The sequence below is a fragment of the Neltuma alba genome, unplaced genomic scaffold (assembly GCF_004799145.2).
Source record: "Neltuma alba isolate B1F8T4 unplaced genomic scaffold, ASM479914v2 tig00013563_pilon, whole genome shotgun sequence".
NCBI classification, from domain to species: Eukaryota; Viridiplantae; Streptophyta; class Magnoliopsida; order Fabales; family Fabaceae; genus Neltuma; species Neltuma alba.
Window position 1 is genome coordinate 31530 of NW_021637765.1, and position 18291 is coordinate 49820.

Sequence of the window (18291 nt, forward strand, 5' to 3'; positions counted from 1 at the left end):
TCTGAATTAATTCTCTCATGAATCTAAATAAAATCATTATGTAGATGAGGAAAAAATGCAAGGAAGATATAAAAATAATTCTTAACTTTCACACTGATAGTAAATATTTATTTTTAAAATCTCATTTTTATTTTGTATTTGTCAAAATTGACGAATAAATTTTTTTCATAATATGCATATCAAAATGTGCCAAGCACAAAGGCACAGGCCTAACGACTAATGAGTAATTAAAGTTTTTTTAAGTATCTGTTGTTCGTTGGCAAGGAAGAAAAATATTTGTCATTCATTCAAGAGAAAACCTAGCACGTTTTACAATTTGTTTTAAAGAATAAATTATGTACTAAGTAAAACAAGCTTGGCCGGTGCGCAATTTTACCCTTTTAAATCAACTAAAAAAGATATTTTATTCATTTAAGATCTCATAAAATATCAAAATTACTCACAAGTCCTAAAGGACTTTAAAATATTATATTCTAATTGTAAAATGACATTACGATTAATAACCTCAGCAATGACTATTAATAATCTAATGAGAACGTGTTGACAACCTAAATAATATCCGTTGACAACTTATTTTATAGGATCATATAACCTCCACATAAGAGTAAATTATTATCAAATAGTATAATACAATAACTTTAACACTGAAATAAGAAGCTTTTTGAAACCATTCAAAACTTTAATTAAATCCAATAGGATTATAACAAAATTTTAATATAAAGATCCATTGACAACCTCAACAGTGAGTATTAATAATCCAAGAAAAGCTATTTACAACCTAGACAGTGTCTACTAATAACTGACTTTATAGGATAATATAACCTTTAACAATTATGACTAACTAAATTATAACTAAATAGTATTAAAGTTGATCTCATGTAGTTGTTACGTTATACTATTTAGTTATAATTTGATTTTATGTAGAGGTTATATTATCCTATAAAGTCATTTGTTAACAGACACTACCTAGGTTGTCAATAGCTCTCCTTGGGTTATTAATACTCACTGTTGATGTTGTCAATGGATCTCTGTATTAAAATTTTGTTATAATTCTATTGGATTTAATTAAAGTTGTTAATGGTTTCGAAAAGCTTCTCATTTCAGTATTAAAGTTATTGTATTATACTATTTGGTTATAATTTACTTTTATGTCAAGGTTATGTAATCATATAAAATAAGTTGTCAACAGATACTGCTTAAGTTGTTAACACCTTCTTTTTAGGTTGTTAATAGTCGCTACTGAGATTGTTAATCACAATGGTCAAAAAAACATGAATTAGGAATCTGAGGGATAGTGATATCATTTTACAATTACAATATAATACTCTAAGGTCTGTTGATAATACTCTAAGGTCTGTTGAGACCTATTAATAATTTTGACATTCCGTGAGACCTTAATAAATAAAGTCTTTTTTTTTTTGGGAACCTCTGCGTAATTTTCCTTTTCGTTATAGTATACTATCACAATCTCCGTTAGAACCATCCCGTCTTCCTCTTTCTTAGCCTCTGGGACATCTCTTTCCTCCTCCCCTAGACCAGATACTTCCTTGTTTCCCCTCCCTCTCTGAGAAATTACTGAAACCAAATTTATTTTTCTGATATGATTTATTCATTTGCTTTGTTACTGATGCTCGTATCTATTTGGTGGCGTTCTGTGTACACTAATTTATACCTTTTATGGCTATTCAACTGAAGAAATTAGGAAATGTATTTAACATACAATTTGTTTTGAAGTTGCTATTGAAATCGTCTTACTGATCTACCGCACAACTGAAAGAAGGAAAAGTGAGGACGTGAACTCCGTCCAGTTCACATGAAAGTGGAAAACACTACTAAAATCTCATTGAATCTTTATGAGGATTACTTCTAGCAAGAAAGAGCAACTGGTTTTTTCCTCTTGAAAATCTTGTTTCTAATTTATCAGGCGATTCAAATAATAAAACCTTGTTATTGAAGGGATCGAAAGAGAAGTTATATTCTGCAACGCGTGAACAAAATCTCGCAAGCGACATTCTAGGAGGCGCAAAATCAACCGTTTTTCAATGGTGCAGAGCCTGACCACGAGCCTCCGCCTTCCATAGTGGCTGGTGTGGGTACTTCCAGTTTCCACAGAATTTCTTGAACGGTTTTGACGACGATGATTGTGGCGCTCACAATACTTTTGGCCAGCCACCTTCGCAAAGCGATTGGATGAGAGGTAGCGTTCAGGTGAGGAGGAAAGAGATGCTGCAGAGGCCAAGAGGAAGAGGGCGCGATTCTAACGGCGGTTGTGTTTGTGATGGCGTTAGTAAAAAGGTAAAATTGATCTATTTTTAATATATGAGGAGTGAAATTACAAAGCACCTGTAAAAATATTTTAGAATGCCATCTTAATCCAAGTTTAAATAAGAATCTGTGATAACTCAATTTAATAATCAAAAGCATCATCAAAATATTCAAACATAAAAAAAAGCTATCATCCTACTTTGAAAAAAGTTATTTATCTTGTTTGATGGGATTATTTTTCCGGCAAACAGGACTAAATTTTCTTACTGAAGAAGAAATTGGCACCGATATCAGCCCTAATTTACCATTGTCATCATCACAATTTCGTTGCATCGTTGCACTGCTTCGCTGCTTTGATTGTTTCGATCCAATTTGAAACTTGTCGAAATCGCTCGATGGCAGCGAGCTCTTCACTGCCCCGTGATATTCAGAAGTTCGGATATCCTTGGCCGGAATTCAACGACGGTCTCTTTTACAACGACATCGTGCGACCCTCCGATTCTGGTGCTTACTTGCTTCTTAATTCTATGCTACAAGTTTTCAGCCGAGTTTAAAGAAGGAAAATTTAATCGGAATTATTTTTGCACTTTCTTTTTCCCTACTTTCCCACCCGTCTCCCTGCATTGCCGGCGCAGCCAAACGAGACCTCCTTTTTCCCTCCAATTTCTTGTTTGGTGTGGATAATGCTTACAGAAGCATGTATCAGTTCACTTACTAATCATACTCCAATAATTTCAGGCTTGACATTGTTGGAGTTCTACTCGAGCAAGTACAAGAGTTCAGCTCCCTTGCAAGGGTAAGCTACCTGGAACCACTCAGACTTCATCAAAATTTATAACTATTATGATTAACTTTGTTTATTTTTGGGTCTTGGCCCTGCTTAGGAACGAAGGAAAATAAAGTAAGTTGGGCACGGTTAATGTCATCAAAAGCTACTTTTTCCCCTCTTCTGAAAAAAAAAGAAGTAATTGAATATGCTTCCTTGAGAATCACTAAAAGGAGAATGAGTTTCAGTAGCTTCTGATATGTATGCTAACCTTCCTTCACTCAAACGGCGTTTGAAAGTGCTAGTCAAGCTAGCCGAAAACGAGTCACTGCATTTCTTTTCATAAGCAGAAATAGATCATCACCGATGAACGTGCTTAAGATTATTCAGATCTTCTCCTAAATCCAAGAGAAAATGGTAACTATAAGCTGATCCTTAATACCACAGAAGAGCTAATTAATTCTTGCCAACGGCTGAGCTGCAATATGATTTCTACCCAACGGTTTCTTCCAGTATCGTTTTTGGGGTAGAATAGTGTTTCTTCCTGCACACGTCTGTTTAGTTCTGTGGGAATATCTGTGTATAATTTGAATTTTTGGTCATTTCTCAGACTTAAAGTTTCTTTTGGTTTTACGAAGGCTCCTGAACCTCTTGTATTTTAATTCTCCTAGGCTCTTTGTAAAATTATTCTCTTATAGAACGTTCTTTGTTACCCAAAAATACTCAGTATTTCAGTATTGATCTTCTCCCCGCCCTTTTTCCCAATAAAAATATCGTACTGACATTTTAGCAGTTGGTTGCAGCGTTTTCAGAGTGAGCAGGTCTGGTCGTCAAGGAATCTGAATTAGTAGGCTATACGGAATGAATTGTCTCTACAGCTCAGTCTAATCCTCATTAGCATGTTGTCTGCAGATAACAGTAGATGGAAAAGTTGTTACAGATCCCAACACAGTCCTCAGGTTATTTGATGCAAATCTATTATTGTAGGTAGATCCTCACTTCCATAACATGTCTAATTTTTTCTTTTTATTTATGTTAGAGTTGGCTCAGAGTTAGTCTATCATAGGCTTCCATGGAAGGAACCTAATGCACCATACATGATTGAAGTTTTGCATGAAGATGATGACTTGGTAATTTTTCTTTATTTTTGTCACTATAATGCGTTATCATGTCAGTCTCTTCTTGTTCGTTAATTGCTCTGGCATTTTTTGATTTACACTGTGCCTAGAGACATAGGATGCTACCGTTTTGCTGTTTTTTTTATTCACTACAAAACAAAGGAGACCTCACGTTCTGAAATTTTCTGCTTTCTCTGACTTTTGATTCTAGATTTGAAAGCTTTTTATGGCCAAAAGGGGGTAAAAAACCTTCAAATGTCATGCCAAATATGTTATCGAGGATTTTCTATGCTCTAATACCTATTGTGTCGAGGCATTTGATATTTTAATTTACCAAAAGGAGCATAAATCATTCAGAATATTTTCCTGTTCCTCCGAGCTAAAATAGATTGTTTCAAGTAGCAAACTAATAGATTATTTTTAATTAGTTTTGGTCATCAACTGGGATATGTCTATTCAATTTGATATGAACAAGTTGATATGCATTCAGATTGCTCTGAATAAGCCTTCTGGCCTGCAAGTTCTACCTGGAGGTCTTTTCCAACAAAGGACAGTTTTAACACAGCTCCGGTGGCAAGCAAACAATCAGGGAACATATGTGGCATGCCAGGGGTCTCACCCTATTCCAGTACATCGGTTGGGTAGGGGAACTTCAGGTTAAACTGAATACCCATGCTAATATTTATAAGAGTTAAGTTTGAATTTGATGTACTGCAATTCAGAAATGTTACGAGCATGAGTTTTTTGAGAGATAACTTCACTGCTTAGATCATGTACAAATCAGTGTAAGATATGGACGCCACTTGTGAGGAGTTTGAAACCCTTCACTAATTTCTTAATTGATAGTTTAAATGGAAGTGGAAATAGTATTTTCTAAGTCATTCCCTGAGACACTACGTAAGTATGACTGACTAAATAGTTTTTCTAGACCCTAGCTAACATTTTAACCAGGTTGGCAATTCTTCACTCTTTTCAAGATTGATTGATTGTATCTCAGGAATTTTACTATGTGCAAAGACAAAGCTAGCTAAAGCTCGACTTGCATCATATTTTGCCGATGGAACATCTCATATTGAGGGAAACAGGTTTGTTGCATCTGCTTATTCTTTCTGCATTAAAATAAAGATGTATCAGCTCAAAAAGTTTGCATTTGAAGTTTTAAAATAAATATGTGTGTGTGTGTATCGATGCCTTTGTGATATATCTGGCCATATATCATTGATAACTTCCTGAGTTGTTTAGGGGTTTCAAAAGAGACCGTTGGTTTGTTATGCTTGGTTGGAAGGAGATCACCATTCACTACCGCTATCACTTGTCTGAGAAGTGGTTGCTGGTTATTTAGTTTGTACCATGCTGTTACTTAAGACCATGATTGCATTAAAAAAAAAAAAAAAAAAAAGATTGTCACCTCTTTTCACTTATCGTATTCTCTTGTTTCCAATAACAGAGATTCCAACAAGGAGATTGGGAAAATTGCAAAGATTTATCGGGCCCTTGTAAGTGGGATCGTTGACAATGATAAGGTAATTTCCTGTATAAGTTTGACAAGGGTATTTGATTGTTCAGGGATTTCTAATAATACCCCTCTTAAAAAAGGGATTAAAGAAAAAGCAAAATGAGATTAAATGAGATTTAAAGGGTCTGGAAGTCAGTAATTGTTTATTCAAGTGATTGCGAGACTTGTTACACCACAGGAAGTCGTTCTCTTCTATAAATTAGATTTAAAGCTCCAGTAGCTTATGTAGTTACTCCGGTTATTTAGAGGTATTAGGTGAAGTTCCATAAAACTAACTCTGTATTTTTGTAACGTCCTTCTTCATCATTTATTTTTGTTCTGATTGTTGCTCGAGATTGTATTAAATAGACTGAGTCTATTTAGTTCTCCCATGTATGTCGAATCAAAAGGGCAATAAAGTTTTTCCTTTTCAGCCAATTGGGAGATTCAGTTGTTTGTTCCTTTTTATATAGGATCCTTTCTGCTTTTTCCCCTTTTTTCTCTAAACTGACTTGCTAGAACTACGATGTTTAAAATACATAGCTTTCACTTATTAAAGGAAACGTAACTTTCACAACGTACTGATTTTTTCACTCTATAGGTGATTATCAAGCAGCCAATTGGAACAATAAAATATCCTGGTGTTGCTAAAGGGCTGTACGTTGCTTCTCCGTCAGGTTGGTTGTTAATGCTTCTTTCAAAACCATAATTTGCATAAGATCATGGTCCTTTGTTACTTCAGCCAGATGTTTACTTAATAAACCATAATCTTTATTGAGCTACCGTTACATGCCTTTGTCATAATATTTGCTATTTCATCATATGCCAACAAATTTCTTCACATTATTTTGACATTTCCTTTTCTATCGTTTAATTAGCTTTTCATCATCTTATGTTCTGTTCTTCTCATTGAGACAGGAAAACCAGCTCTCAGTGTAGTGGATGTGCTAGAAAGAAATATACAAGGAAACTGCACATTGGTCCAGGTGTGGCTGAATTTATATGATTATATATAGTTATATGCTCCTGTATCTAATTTCTAACTCCGTAGACTCAGGTTCTGGGGAACATGCAATATCATGAGAAAAAAATGAACGTACAATGATTCTTATTTATTTTAAAAATTTATGAAAAAAAAATATGATCATTTTAATATTGTATTTTATCATATACAGCAAAGCAAGCATATTGCTGAGCGCATTTGCACCTCGGTATCTTTAATCATAATTATGTGGCATCAAGAGTCTGAGGTGATGGCTGATAAACATTACCGCTGGGTGTGGGTGTGGGTAATAAAGAAGTTCAATATGTCATATGCATGTGGATTGACAGAAGGTCTACCTAGGTATCCTGAACAAAGTAAATATTTGTGGCTTGCATGCATTTAAATTGTGCTGGTTATATTATAATTTTCTTGGATTGGGTTGTCTAACAGGTTCGGATACAATCTGGAAGGCCACACCAAATCCGCATTCATCTGTCTTTCATAGGGCATCCTCTAGTAGGTAAGCATTGAATTGACGAGTTATTTATGTTGCTTCATGTGAAAAGTATTCAAGTGAAATTTTCCGAGTCTTGTTATTGGAAGATACACTAGTCTAGTCGGAGAACGAATCACTCTTCCCATGAAAAAGTTGTTGAATTTTGCAAGCTCACGTCATATTACAAGCCAAGGAGACTTCCTTTTCTGTCATGGATATAAATCGCTGTCCTTCGTAGGCCTAAGTTTCCGAGGCACATTCCTATTTCCATGTTTTATTATAGTGAAATTAGATCCAGGCCGTATGCTATGGGGACATCTTGCTCGTGTCTCCATCAACCTGGACTCATCAGATATTGTAATAATGCTTGTGTAAACGGTGCGCTCAATTGCTGACCAAAAAAAAAAAGGTGTCCATAATCCATATCATCTGGTTTCCAGTATCTTGAGCTTTATCCTTATTTTCCGCTTTGCCATTTTCATTTTACATGTCAATATTTGCATTTTTGTGTCGTAGATCAGCAAATAAACCAATTTACGTTATTGCTAACTCCAACTGCTTCTCTAATAGAAGCTCCGCGTTGTCCATTTGCATTCTCAGCATAAATCATATAGGCAAACCTCAATCACGGATCAGTTAACTTGCCTTCCCAGGAATTCTTAAATCATTTCATTTTGGGATCTCGCGTTTAGTCTCTGCTACTGCTGATTAATTGTGATGCGCCTATTTAGGAATAATTGTTGGAATGAATCTTGATTTCGGAAAAGCTTAAACATTAGCTTGTCTCTTACCAGGCGATCCGCTATATGCAGTTGGTGGGCAGCCTAATTGCTTTGACTACAATGTTCCCGATGAGATATTTGCTGAAGATGGGTAAGGACTCATTATGGGACACTTCAGTGAGTCATTCGATCTTGTAGTCACACATTATTTCAAATTCTCTCCTGCAATGATCTTTGCTATATATTGTGTACAAAGTAACTGGAGAACATGACAGAGCCCCTACAAGTTTGTGGAATTAATGCATGTGCTTTCCTGATTCTTGACTTCTGGCCTTTTAACAAGCATATTTAAGGACTCTATTTTCTTTGCTTTTAAAATAGAAAACAGCCATTGCTAATTGGAAGACTCTGCATGCCCCTATAGAAGTTTCAGGGGCCAAAAGTTTCCTTTGCATGTGATTCTAAAAGATATATGCAAATTATGGAAAGGACAGACCCTTTACAGGAAATAAGTGCTGGAACCTAACTACTTGGTTGACATGATCAACAATAGCAATTTTATGGTATCTTTGTAACTGTCACGTAACCCTCAAGTTAAGCAGTGACATATGGTGGACGAATTTGGATTATTTCCTCAGTTCCGTCTGTTTGATTATTCAAGAATTACAGAAAGTTAATTTGAATTGTGTTCTATTGCTGTGTATTATATAGGGGTTACCAAAAACCTACTCAGCCTGTTCCTGGAGACTGTGGTTACCATCTGCACGCACATCAGCTGGTCATTTCCCATCCCAAAACAAATGAGGTATAATATTACTTTTAATCGTGATCTCAAATTCAGTGATCCCATGACTAGCCATTTAGTAACGGATGCAAGGATTGTTTTAGTTGCTTTTATGCCGTTTTGCTGCATGGCTTCATTAGGTAGACTTGACTCAATTTTTTTGGGTCTAAAACGGGGCTCAAGTCCCGAAAGACATTTTAAAAACCTCTAGGACAACCGGTAAAGTCAGGCAGGGAGTTCATCAATGGGAGGGTGACCATATAAGGACCGTTAAAATCTGACGGTTTTAATTTGTTCTTCAGGTGCAGCTTTTTTTTTTTGGGGGGGGGGGGGGGAATGGGCAGGAGGTCCGGATCAGGGAAACCTAGTAAGACTTGTTAACTAGAGTTTTCTGTCAATTTTTCTATTTAAAAACTAGCAATAGCTCATTTGGTGGTTTTGCTGCTCTGCATCCTCACATGCTTACTCACGATCCTCCATATTTATCTGTATTCGTATGCTTATGTAATCTGCAGCTTATTGAGATCATTGCACCCGTTCCGCCGATCCTCCAGACACAGGCAGAGGCCATCAGCGTTAAATGGAACCCAAGTAGTGAAACTCTGGCAGTTTGAAAACTGTTGAGATAAAAACTTTCAATGGGCTTATACGATTGACTATGTATGAATCGTCACAATTTACAAGGTTACATTCGAAGCCCGCCAGATGTTAGTAATAGGTATGCTCTTTCAAAAATGGGGTGATACGTGATTGTTCGAAAAAGTTGGCACTGACAAAAAGTTTGGTCCGCCTATTAATGCACGATACGCTCAAAACATTTAAGCAATAACAATTTGAGGAAAATCTTAGAAAGTAGCAGAATAGGCCAAAGCACCTTTATTAGTGCACAATTTATATAGCACGTAAGTGCTGGTGATAAGCCAGGTATTGCTTTTAGAACAGGTGCAGAAAGCCTGCACTCCTTGACAAGTGACGCAAGTCACACGAGACCACTCCAACAAAGATCGTCAGAAATTGAAACAATCAGCCAGGCAACCAACTAGCTAGATGATGATCAGAATGATGATCCAAAAAGGGGGGAAAACAAAGTTGCTGCCATATTACAAGAACCTAAATAATTTATCAAAAAGACAGGCTTGGGAACCTGTCAAATCGACCTATCACTGTATTGTTCAATAACAAAAATATAATACAGATCGCGGCAAAAGAAAACATTTGCCGCTGAACACATCTACTACCTGCTTAAGTCCCCTTTCTTTCCTCCCCATGATTCGTCTTCCCTCATGATACTTCCATTATGACCACCATACTGGTCAGAATTGGAATAATGCATTTTGATGGCTGCCACAATATCTGAGACGCCACTGTGTGATCCTCCCACCCGAATCCCCGGCCTCCCTACACCATTCAATCCAACCATTCCTCTCCCTTGCTGCTGTAAATTTGCTATTGCTTCAAAACCATTTCGTCTCTGCACCTCAGAGTATACTTCTTGGCGGTTTTTCATGTCTACCATAAATGGCTGCACTTTCGGGGCATCCCTACTTCTAAACATCTGATAATCAATCACACCATTGCTGCTATTGATTTCTCGAGTTGTAAACGCAGAGCTATTCAGCTGCTGTTCATTACTCTTGGTAAATGTGTGCAATGACTGTTGCTCCAGTTTAGCTGACGAGGTAGCATAATTATTAAAGGCAGCAGGATATTTTGCAAGCAAGATGGCAGAATCAGGCAATGATGGAATGCCAGTCTGTATTTTATTCCCATCCCAATAACCATAACTCCTCATGGGAACATTTTCAAGGCCTATGTTGTAATCACCACAATCAAACTTCAAAATTGTTGAATTTCCATCAGGATTTTGATGGCAGTGGCCATTGAATTTCAGGGTAGAAGACTTGCTACTCGTCTTTGGCTGACGGGTACCAGTTTCCTCACGTCCCTTGGAATTCAAATTAGATTTTTGATTGGATGAAGGATTGGTTAATATCTTCCCAAACAACTTCACATCACCATTTCTGGATGTCACTTCAGAATCTGCTGAATGGCACAACTCTGATTTGTAACGATTACAGGCTTGTTCAATCTTTTGGGATGTGTGTGTCAATTCAGACGCCGAACTGCTGCAACTAACATCACCCCTCACTTCTTGTTTAATGGGCAAGGAAAAGCGCTGCAGGATGCTACTAGGCTCAACACGGTCCAATAAACAGCTGGGAATATGAACACGTTTCCCATCTTTGCTTGTGGAATTTTGACGGTGCACGTCTATACTTCCCTGAAAATTAGACGCAGAAGGTAGTTGATCTTGAACAGCTTTTTGTTCTCCTTGAACAGCAACAGCGACAGCATCTTGCAACAATAATTTTGCATTGGACTGAAAATTCCCCCGCGGCAATGCTGATATACAGGGCTCTCCAAGAGACACTTGATGTTTATTTTCAACTTCAAGATTCAAGCCTGTACGAGAAGCGCCTGCAGTTAAGGGTGAAGCATTCACCATTGTACTTGTACCTCGAACTGAGCTTCCTGATTCAGCTACATCAGCAACTGCTTCACATTTATTATTCCTATCATCAAGACACGGAGGCAGTGATTGTTTCTGCCCTGTTAAATCCTTTCCAAAACCCCCAGAAGAGATCTCAGAAACCACTTTAGCCTCAACAACAGAATTAGATTGGCATGGTACTGACTCTGTAACTGCACCCTCCAATTTATTTCCTTCATCACTAACTAACATATTCATAGATGTCCGGCCACTGGCAGCAGCAGACTTGTCAGAACTGTACAAGACATCCCCACCATCATCATAGCACAGTTTAGGCTTTTCATCCATTTCACAAGCATCAGAAACCATATCATCCACACCATCACCATCTTGAACCCCTTCTGCCCCAATATTATTTGATTTATTCAAATCAGTTGACAAAACCCTGACTTCAACCGAATTAAATTCATCAGAGCATGTATTCATGAGAGACACTGGCTGGTCCTCATCAGTTTTAGTGCCTGACCTATCAGGGCCAATTGCCGAACCTGTCTCTACAACACATGCATCATCTGTATCACTCCCACCACCATTTGCATCATCATTCGCTGGGTATCCTGCATTTATAGACTTGGGCCGCATAAGATCCAATCCAAGACATTTCCTAGCCTTGCTGAAGAATACTTTACACTGATCTTGGGACCTTGAACCTACACACCGTGAGATCTTAGCAAAGTCCTTTCCATAAGATGACACAGCCTGAAGAAAAGCTGACCTCTCCTCATCAGTCCAATCAGCAGGATCCATCTCCTCGCAGCTCTCGTCTGAACAGGAATCATCATCACCACTCTGAATAACATCAGGTGTCAACAACTGCTTTTTCCCAAGGTTTATTTTCAAACTCCTGTCCCTGCTACCCTCTACAGGATCAACAGAACTTGTTATGCAGGAACTCATAGCCTCAGATGATATAGAACCACTTATACCAGCCAAAACATCAGCCGCAACTACCTCTCTCTCGTCCCTAAGAGCATCAAAACTGTTTGACATCTCTAGGAGACTATCCTCAACCTTAGATCTTTTCACATTACCATAGCCCCCTAAAAGAGAACTTCCTGAACGCAATTTCTTATTACCATTTATTCTGTCTGCATGGCCCGCTATCACTGAAGCTGCACTCAAAATCTCAAGTGAAGCAGCATTTATTTCTCGATTCCATTTCTTTCCTGATGCTACTAAGTCAGTGTTGGTCAAATATGACTTCCCTAGCTTTCTAACATCCTTCTTAATTTTGTCAAAACACTCAGATTTATGATTTTTGTAATAGAACTCAACACAGTCAGCAGTTGTCTTGTGATCAAGAAAAGAAGAAATTTTCCGGAAGTCTTTCCCAAAAGCAGCAAATTTCTCCATGAAAATCTCTCTCTCTTCGGATGTCCAAGGGTTGATCATCGCCCTCTCTTTCTCATACGCCAAAGGATCTTCAACCAACCCATTACTACACGGAAACCTCAATATCATCTTCTCCTTCTCATCCAAAATTAATGCTGGCATCTTCAAGGCGCTCCGGTAAACTTTAACTTGGGGATCAGAGAGAAGTTTGCTTGCAAAATTATTTATCTCAGATGTTGGAACAAGGCTTAAATTATTTCCTGCACAAAAATACATTTATCACCACCCAAATGAAATATAATTGCAGGCAATCCTAAGATCAGCGAGCTAAATACTTGTTTATAAATCGCCTCAAATGAACCTACCCCAAAACTTTAGGTGCCAGCAATAATTGCAGGCAATCCTAAAATCAGCAAGGTAAATATTTGTTTAATAACCTAAAATATATACATTTAAAACTCGCACTGCTTCTCCAAATCAATGAGAACACCTGTGATCCTACTAACAAATTAAAAATGTTTCCATGAAGAGTAAGAACTTGCTGTGTTTTCTGCCGATGATTAACGTTGACATAAATTCAGTCTAGTCTGATAAAAATCGGAGCTCCAGTTACCAACAGTGTCATGGAAATCAGGCCATAGAAATGCTAAATAAAACTGAAAAAGAATGCTACTATCGCAAGCACCATGGCCAGTAGCCTAACACCCAATGCAGCATCACACGCATTAATCTCTACAATATTGAAAAATTCAACTACAAGCCAGACCTACGTGGCCTGCTAACATTGAAAATACAGCTACCATATCAACCATCCAACAAGGCTAACACAAACATTGGTTAACAATAACATAAGTATGGATATCAATATAACATACTGAAAGTATTGGAAGCCACATCGTTCACAAATCATCAACAATACAATTGTTTTCTAATCAATGCATGCACACAAGATAATAGGCATCAAAATCATCACAAATGCACCGTATATGCGAATAAAACCCAACCTGCAGTTAAAAAAACTACAAATTCTGCTTTTTCACCTCAAGAAAGCAACCATTGCCATATGGAATAAGTAGAATATTCTAGACAGTTGAGATAAACAAGAGACAGACAATTGGAACACATTTGGCAAACAGACATGATGAAGAAAGATTCATACCAGGGTAGGATATCCGAGAACGAATGGAGGACCGATTCTTTTGAAAACCATTATTAGTAGTTCGAATGCCCGCTTCAAGTTTCTTTTGAGATTTTGGGCGGCATTTTCGTACAGACAGTAATCGCATATCTTCTTTCCATTGATGATGCAAGGCTTTAAACTTTAGGGTTATTACTCGCTCCTTAATCCTTGCTAACCGCTTTCTCTCTACAAATTTTTCTCTAACAGCGGCAGCTGAAGAGCATGAATCAGTGATAGCTCTTATGTTACCAATCTTAAAACAATCTTTTGGCAATAACTGAGCAAATTCTTCACACACTCTGTTTGCATATTCTTTATTAGAAGAAATAATTGCATTACACAATATATCCTCAGATCTAGAGCAAGCACTTGCACCAGGAGCAGCACCCATGTCATCTTTTATCTCCATAGCTCGCTCACTAGTGGAACAAGGGACTAAGCATCTACTGCTTGCAGATTGAATGGCATCAAAGCCTCCAGAGCAATTATCATTTCCGCCTATATCACATGAAGAGACAGTTTGCATAAGAGGTTGAGGCTCCACAAATTTAGAAGTTGCCGTTCCAGGACTATCAATATCTTCCTCCTTGCCATTTTCATGAATATTATTCACTTTAGTTGAAAGGGAAATCTTCTCAACATCAGGATCAGCAGAAGAACAAACCTGCAATGGCTCAGGCCTGGAGACCTTATCATAGCCTCTAACTTGTTCTTCACAAGACTTTGTGTTGTTTGCCACCACTGAGGAGCCCAATGCTGCAGGACGACAGCTATTTCCAGATTCAGATTTCAGTGACTTCAACTCACTTTCTAGTAAATCTATTTCAGCTTCAGTAACCTCCAATACCTTCGAAAGGTCAGCTTTCCATATCAGCAACTTATTCATTGCAGTGGAATTTGCTGCGCTAGGATCCACAGAACTTGGGTCATCAGATTGTAGCAACCCAATAAGTGAAGAACCCAAACTACTAAGGGAATCAATATCCAACTTCTCTAAATTCAAAGAGAACGTCTGTAGATGATTCTGAGGCCCGGGGTCCAATAAGCCATTCAAATTACTAATATCATTGTCGCTATTCACGGCTTTTCCATACAATTTATCCTCCACACCTGCTGAATTGCGAAATTTACTTTGATTAATAACTAGTAAACTTGCCAGACTGACGGAACTATATTACACTTCTGCTACTCAAAGGATGAAATATAATAGAGTTCCTCTAATCTCAGGGAAGCATATAACTTCTTGAAGTAACTGGGGAGATGAAATAAAATGAAGCATTTAACAAACAAGAAGCACAAAAAGCAAATAAAACCGTCTGTATCATACTTTTGGCTAAACAGTAAACAGCAACAGGTTAAAGGAATAAACTTCATGAGCATAAAAGAAAAGATAGCAACAATCCTAACAACACTGCAATCCACTTCCAATGAAGACAGAAGAACAAAGCCAATGATTGCATAGAGATATTAAAAGCCCTGCTAATATAACTCATTCAACTTAAAAGGATCGTATATTTGACCACACGTGTGGACCATATGTGGAGTAGAACAGGCATAGGAATGTGTAAGCAGACATCACAGGAAGAGGCATTACACTTCTGTATGATGACATAGCTTGATAAACACCCCAAGGACATAGATGGTAATTGACTGGTAATAGTAAGCAAAGTCAAATTCTCATGTTTTATTATTAAGAATAATCATTTCACCATCATCATGCATCACTTCCACTGAAGGGTTAAAGAAAAGGAACACACCAAAGTCAGGATCAAGGGAAGTACAAACCTGGGGAGGAACTGCAGGCAACAGAAGATGGAGTGGCTGGAGATGCACAATCTGAAAAACCTGTAACTTTTGGGCTTTTATCTAGTAAATTTGAACCAAGAAAATTAGAGGGTTCAATATTACTAGTAGACAAGACAGGCCCATCCTTGCTTGCACTCGCATCAGGTTCCTCAATTTTCTTTTTCTCATACTTTGCAAGTCCCTCACCCCAATTCAACCGAGGCTTCTTCCTGGATATCATATCTTCAGAGGGTGCAGAAGATGTCGCACATGCAGCCCCATCCCCTGAATGGGATTCAATAGGAGTTGCAATTTTTGGATGCAATTCAGATTTAGCTTCATTGGAATCTGCCCCTCCACTCCTTGAGCTACTTGTGTGGCTAAAACCTGAGCCTCGTGAAGACAAGCTTCCAGAACGGGTCCATTTAAGAGGCTTCCAGTCAATTGAACCAAGAGAATGCTCTCTATCCAATCTCTGTGCGTTACCCAACCCGTTGACACCACCCATCTTATCGTGCTGGTCTTTCATATGATGCTGATCCCAAGTATTTACAAAATCGGAATGATGGTGAGAAGGATATGTTAGCATGTCATCAGCTGACCTCTGGTCAATAGTCACATCCGATGGCCTCCTGGACAAATTTGGAGAGCCGTTGCTGGCCTCCCATGAATGTCCTCTCCAATCTCTCTGGCTAAAGGATCCTCTATTTTCCCTACTGTTTCTACCATATTTTCCATCTCCTCGGGAAACGGATGGACGACAGTTCTCTTCTTCCAGCATCTTTTCACTGGACCGAGATTGTGCATATCCATGCCCAGAATCTTCGGAAAACAGGTGCCAACTTCCCTGCTTACCATGACCTTCAGAAAATTTGTAAACAAAAACAGGGAAAAATAGAAGACATCAACACAAGCAAAGTATATATTTTTGTTCACAAAAAAGAAAAGAATGGCAGAAAAATCTTTTAAAGGTGGGAAGGGAAGATTTGCACTTCGCGAAAGTATTTTGTTAAAACAAGCGACTCAGATCGTCAACATACCAACGCAAACATACGACAATGGATCCAGAGCATAAGACATAATCAATCAATTAAAGAAAAAAACAAACTTGAGAAAATTAAAATGAAAAAGAGATGAATTAGCCTCGAGCAGAAGCTCCAGCTCCTTATAGGCTGAATAACCAAGAATTTGCAACCTAGACATCATCAGGACATAAAAGACACAAGATAACAAATCACCTGGCGGTCTGCGGAAATCGGCCGATCCCCAACGACTGAACTCTCGGGAACCATGATGAGAAGAGTCTCTCCATCGCGCCACAGAGCCCAGCGATTCAGACCTCTCGTGCTTCCTCTCCTTGAAGAAGTCCTTCCGGTCCCACGGCAGTGGTTCAGGCGGCATGAAAAACAACCCAATAGCAGGGGCAGCCACGGAAAAACCGTAGCACAGCACCACACAAGAATAAAATCAAGTAAAAGCGCTCCTAAGTGCAATTCATACAATCCCACAGGCCAGATCGTACAGGCGGCACCACATACACCAAATTTAACAGCACAGTAACAAATCTAGGGTTTCAAAGGCCAGCCACGAATAAGTTCGCAGCTGATAAAACGGTGATTTGCTAGGCCCCCCGCCCCAGATCGAAGAGGAAACCGTATGGGGCAACCAATACAAACTGCGCCGCACCAATCTTTGCCTCCCGGTATAGTCAAAAACTTCAAAACCAAAGCAAGAGTCCTTAAGGTTTCATAAAAAAGCGAATAACTTCAAAGGCAGCGGTTCAGATCGACAACGAAGCCAATAAATAGCGCCCAAGCCATGGATTCTTCATCCCCCCTCTTGTTTATCTTGAAGGCTAGAGTCTCCACTTCATAGAATCCCTGCCCCCGGCCTTCTCTGCATCTCTCTATAAATTTTCTCCTGCTTTCTATCTCTTTCCTGGCTGGTGGAAAACCTGCGTATGGTCGAGAAAGTGAGAACGTGAGACGATAAGGGACAAAAGGGAGCCTGGAGAGAAAAGAGAGATACCAGCAACGGACCTGAACGCTGATTACGAACTATATTTGAGTTCTCGTTTGGAATCCGGCAATTTATCTTTTATTTCTTTTTTTATTTTGTTTATTAAAAAAACTTTTTTATCCCATGGCGTATCTTTTACTTTTTCTTTTTTATGTATTTTTCTGGGTCGATTCACTTTTTTTTACTTGGGTAATGAGGACATAGATGAGAATGGCCCATGGCTGGGCCGATATTTACGGGAGTGGGCCTGTGAATTGAATTGGCGGGCTGTCCTTACGTGGCGTTCTCTCATCAATCGGCCCTGTTTGTTTGACTCTAGCGTGAGATCATTTGTAAGTAATAAAATTAACCCTTTTACCACCATTTTATTACTTCAAGGGTGAGTTTTTTTAAAATTATAATTTTTGTCCCGCGTTTATTAATCAGGTAATAGAATTATTTTTTTTCAAAAAAGTTTATTATACATAATTCTAAATTATAGTCATAAATGGTATAATTTATGATAAATTTTAGTATGTATATTGTATATATGATCAGAATTAATATTACATATAATCATTTTTAGCCAGTCTATAGGGAAAAATTATTTCTTATTGGAATTAGAATGTATAAAATCCCGGAAAAGCATAATCTAAAATGATGACATGCCTTTTTTCTTTCTGCCCAATATATATATTTATATATATATGTATATATAAAAATTGAATAACCCTAACAGCATCCCTTTGAAAGCAAGCATTCAAAAAAAGTTAAAAGCTTCATTGGGAATCGATACATATATTTTCTCTTAATT

General features: G+C 38.0%; 2 protein-coding genes across 10 annotated transcripts; one reads left to right on the forward strand and one right to left on the reverse strand.

The window, feature by feature from the left end:
• The first annotated feature begins 1553 nt into the window (after window positions 1-1553).
• Window positions 1554-9474, forward strand: LOC114738233 (RNA pseudouridine synthase 5). Of its 6 annotated transcripts, XM_028926270.1 has the most exons (16): window positions 1570-2089; window positions 2170-2295; window positions 2517-2769; window positions 3004-3061; window positions 3825-3852; window positions 3944-3990; window positions 4071-4161; window positions 4640-4805; window positions 5147-5234; window positions 5597-5672; window positions 6246-6321; window positions 6563-6630; window positions 7080-7149; window positions 7920-7998; window positions 8559-8652; window positions 9147-9474. In XM_028926270.1, the coding sequence occupies exons 3-16, from the start codon at window positions 2661-2663 to the stop codon at window positions 9243-9245; spliced, it is 1149 nt and encodes a 382-aa protein (XP_028782103.1). In that variant the 5' UTR covers window positions 1570-2089; window positions 2170-2295; window positions 2517-2660; the 3' UTR covers window positions 9246-9474. The 6 variants fall into 6 exon arrangements, 5 of the variants coding, with proteins under 5 accessions (XP_028782107.1, XP_028782105.1, XP_028782106.1 ...); XR_003739511.1 differs by lacking the exon at window positions 9147-9474 and adding an exon at window positions 6820-6989 and having other exon boundaries at window positions 1554-2295; window positions 8559-8611; XM_028926269.1 differs by having other exon boundaries at window positions 1570-2295.
• Window positions 9475-9645: 171 nt separating this feature from the next.
• On the reverse strand, window positions 9646-17867 carry LOC114738230 (uncharacterized). Of its 4 annotated transcripts, XM_028926266.1 has the most exons (5): window positions 17857-17867; window positions 16718-17044; window positions 15480-16340; window positions 13674-14807; window positions 9646-12774 (listed from the first exon to the last, which is right to left on the reverse strand). In XM_028926266.1, the coding sequence occupies exons 2-5, from the start codon at window positions 16878-16880 to the stop codon at window positions 9866-9868; spliced, it is 5067 nt and encodes a 1688-aa protein (XP_028782099.1). In that variant the 5' UTR covers window positions 16881-17044; window positions 17857-17867; the 3' UTR covers window positions 9646-9865. The 4 variants fall into 4 exon arrangements, with proteins under 4 accessions (XP_028782099.1, XP_028782101.1, XP_028782100.1 ...); XM_028926268.1 differs by lacking the exon at window positions 17857-17867 and having other exon boundaries at window positions 15480-16326; window positions 16718-17446; XM_028926267.1 differs by lacking the exon at window positions 17857-17867 and having other exon boundaries at window positions 13674-14804; window positions 16718-17445.
• Window positions 17868-18291: the final 424 nt, after the last annotated feature.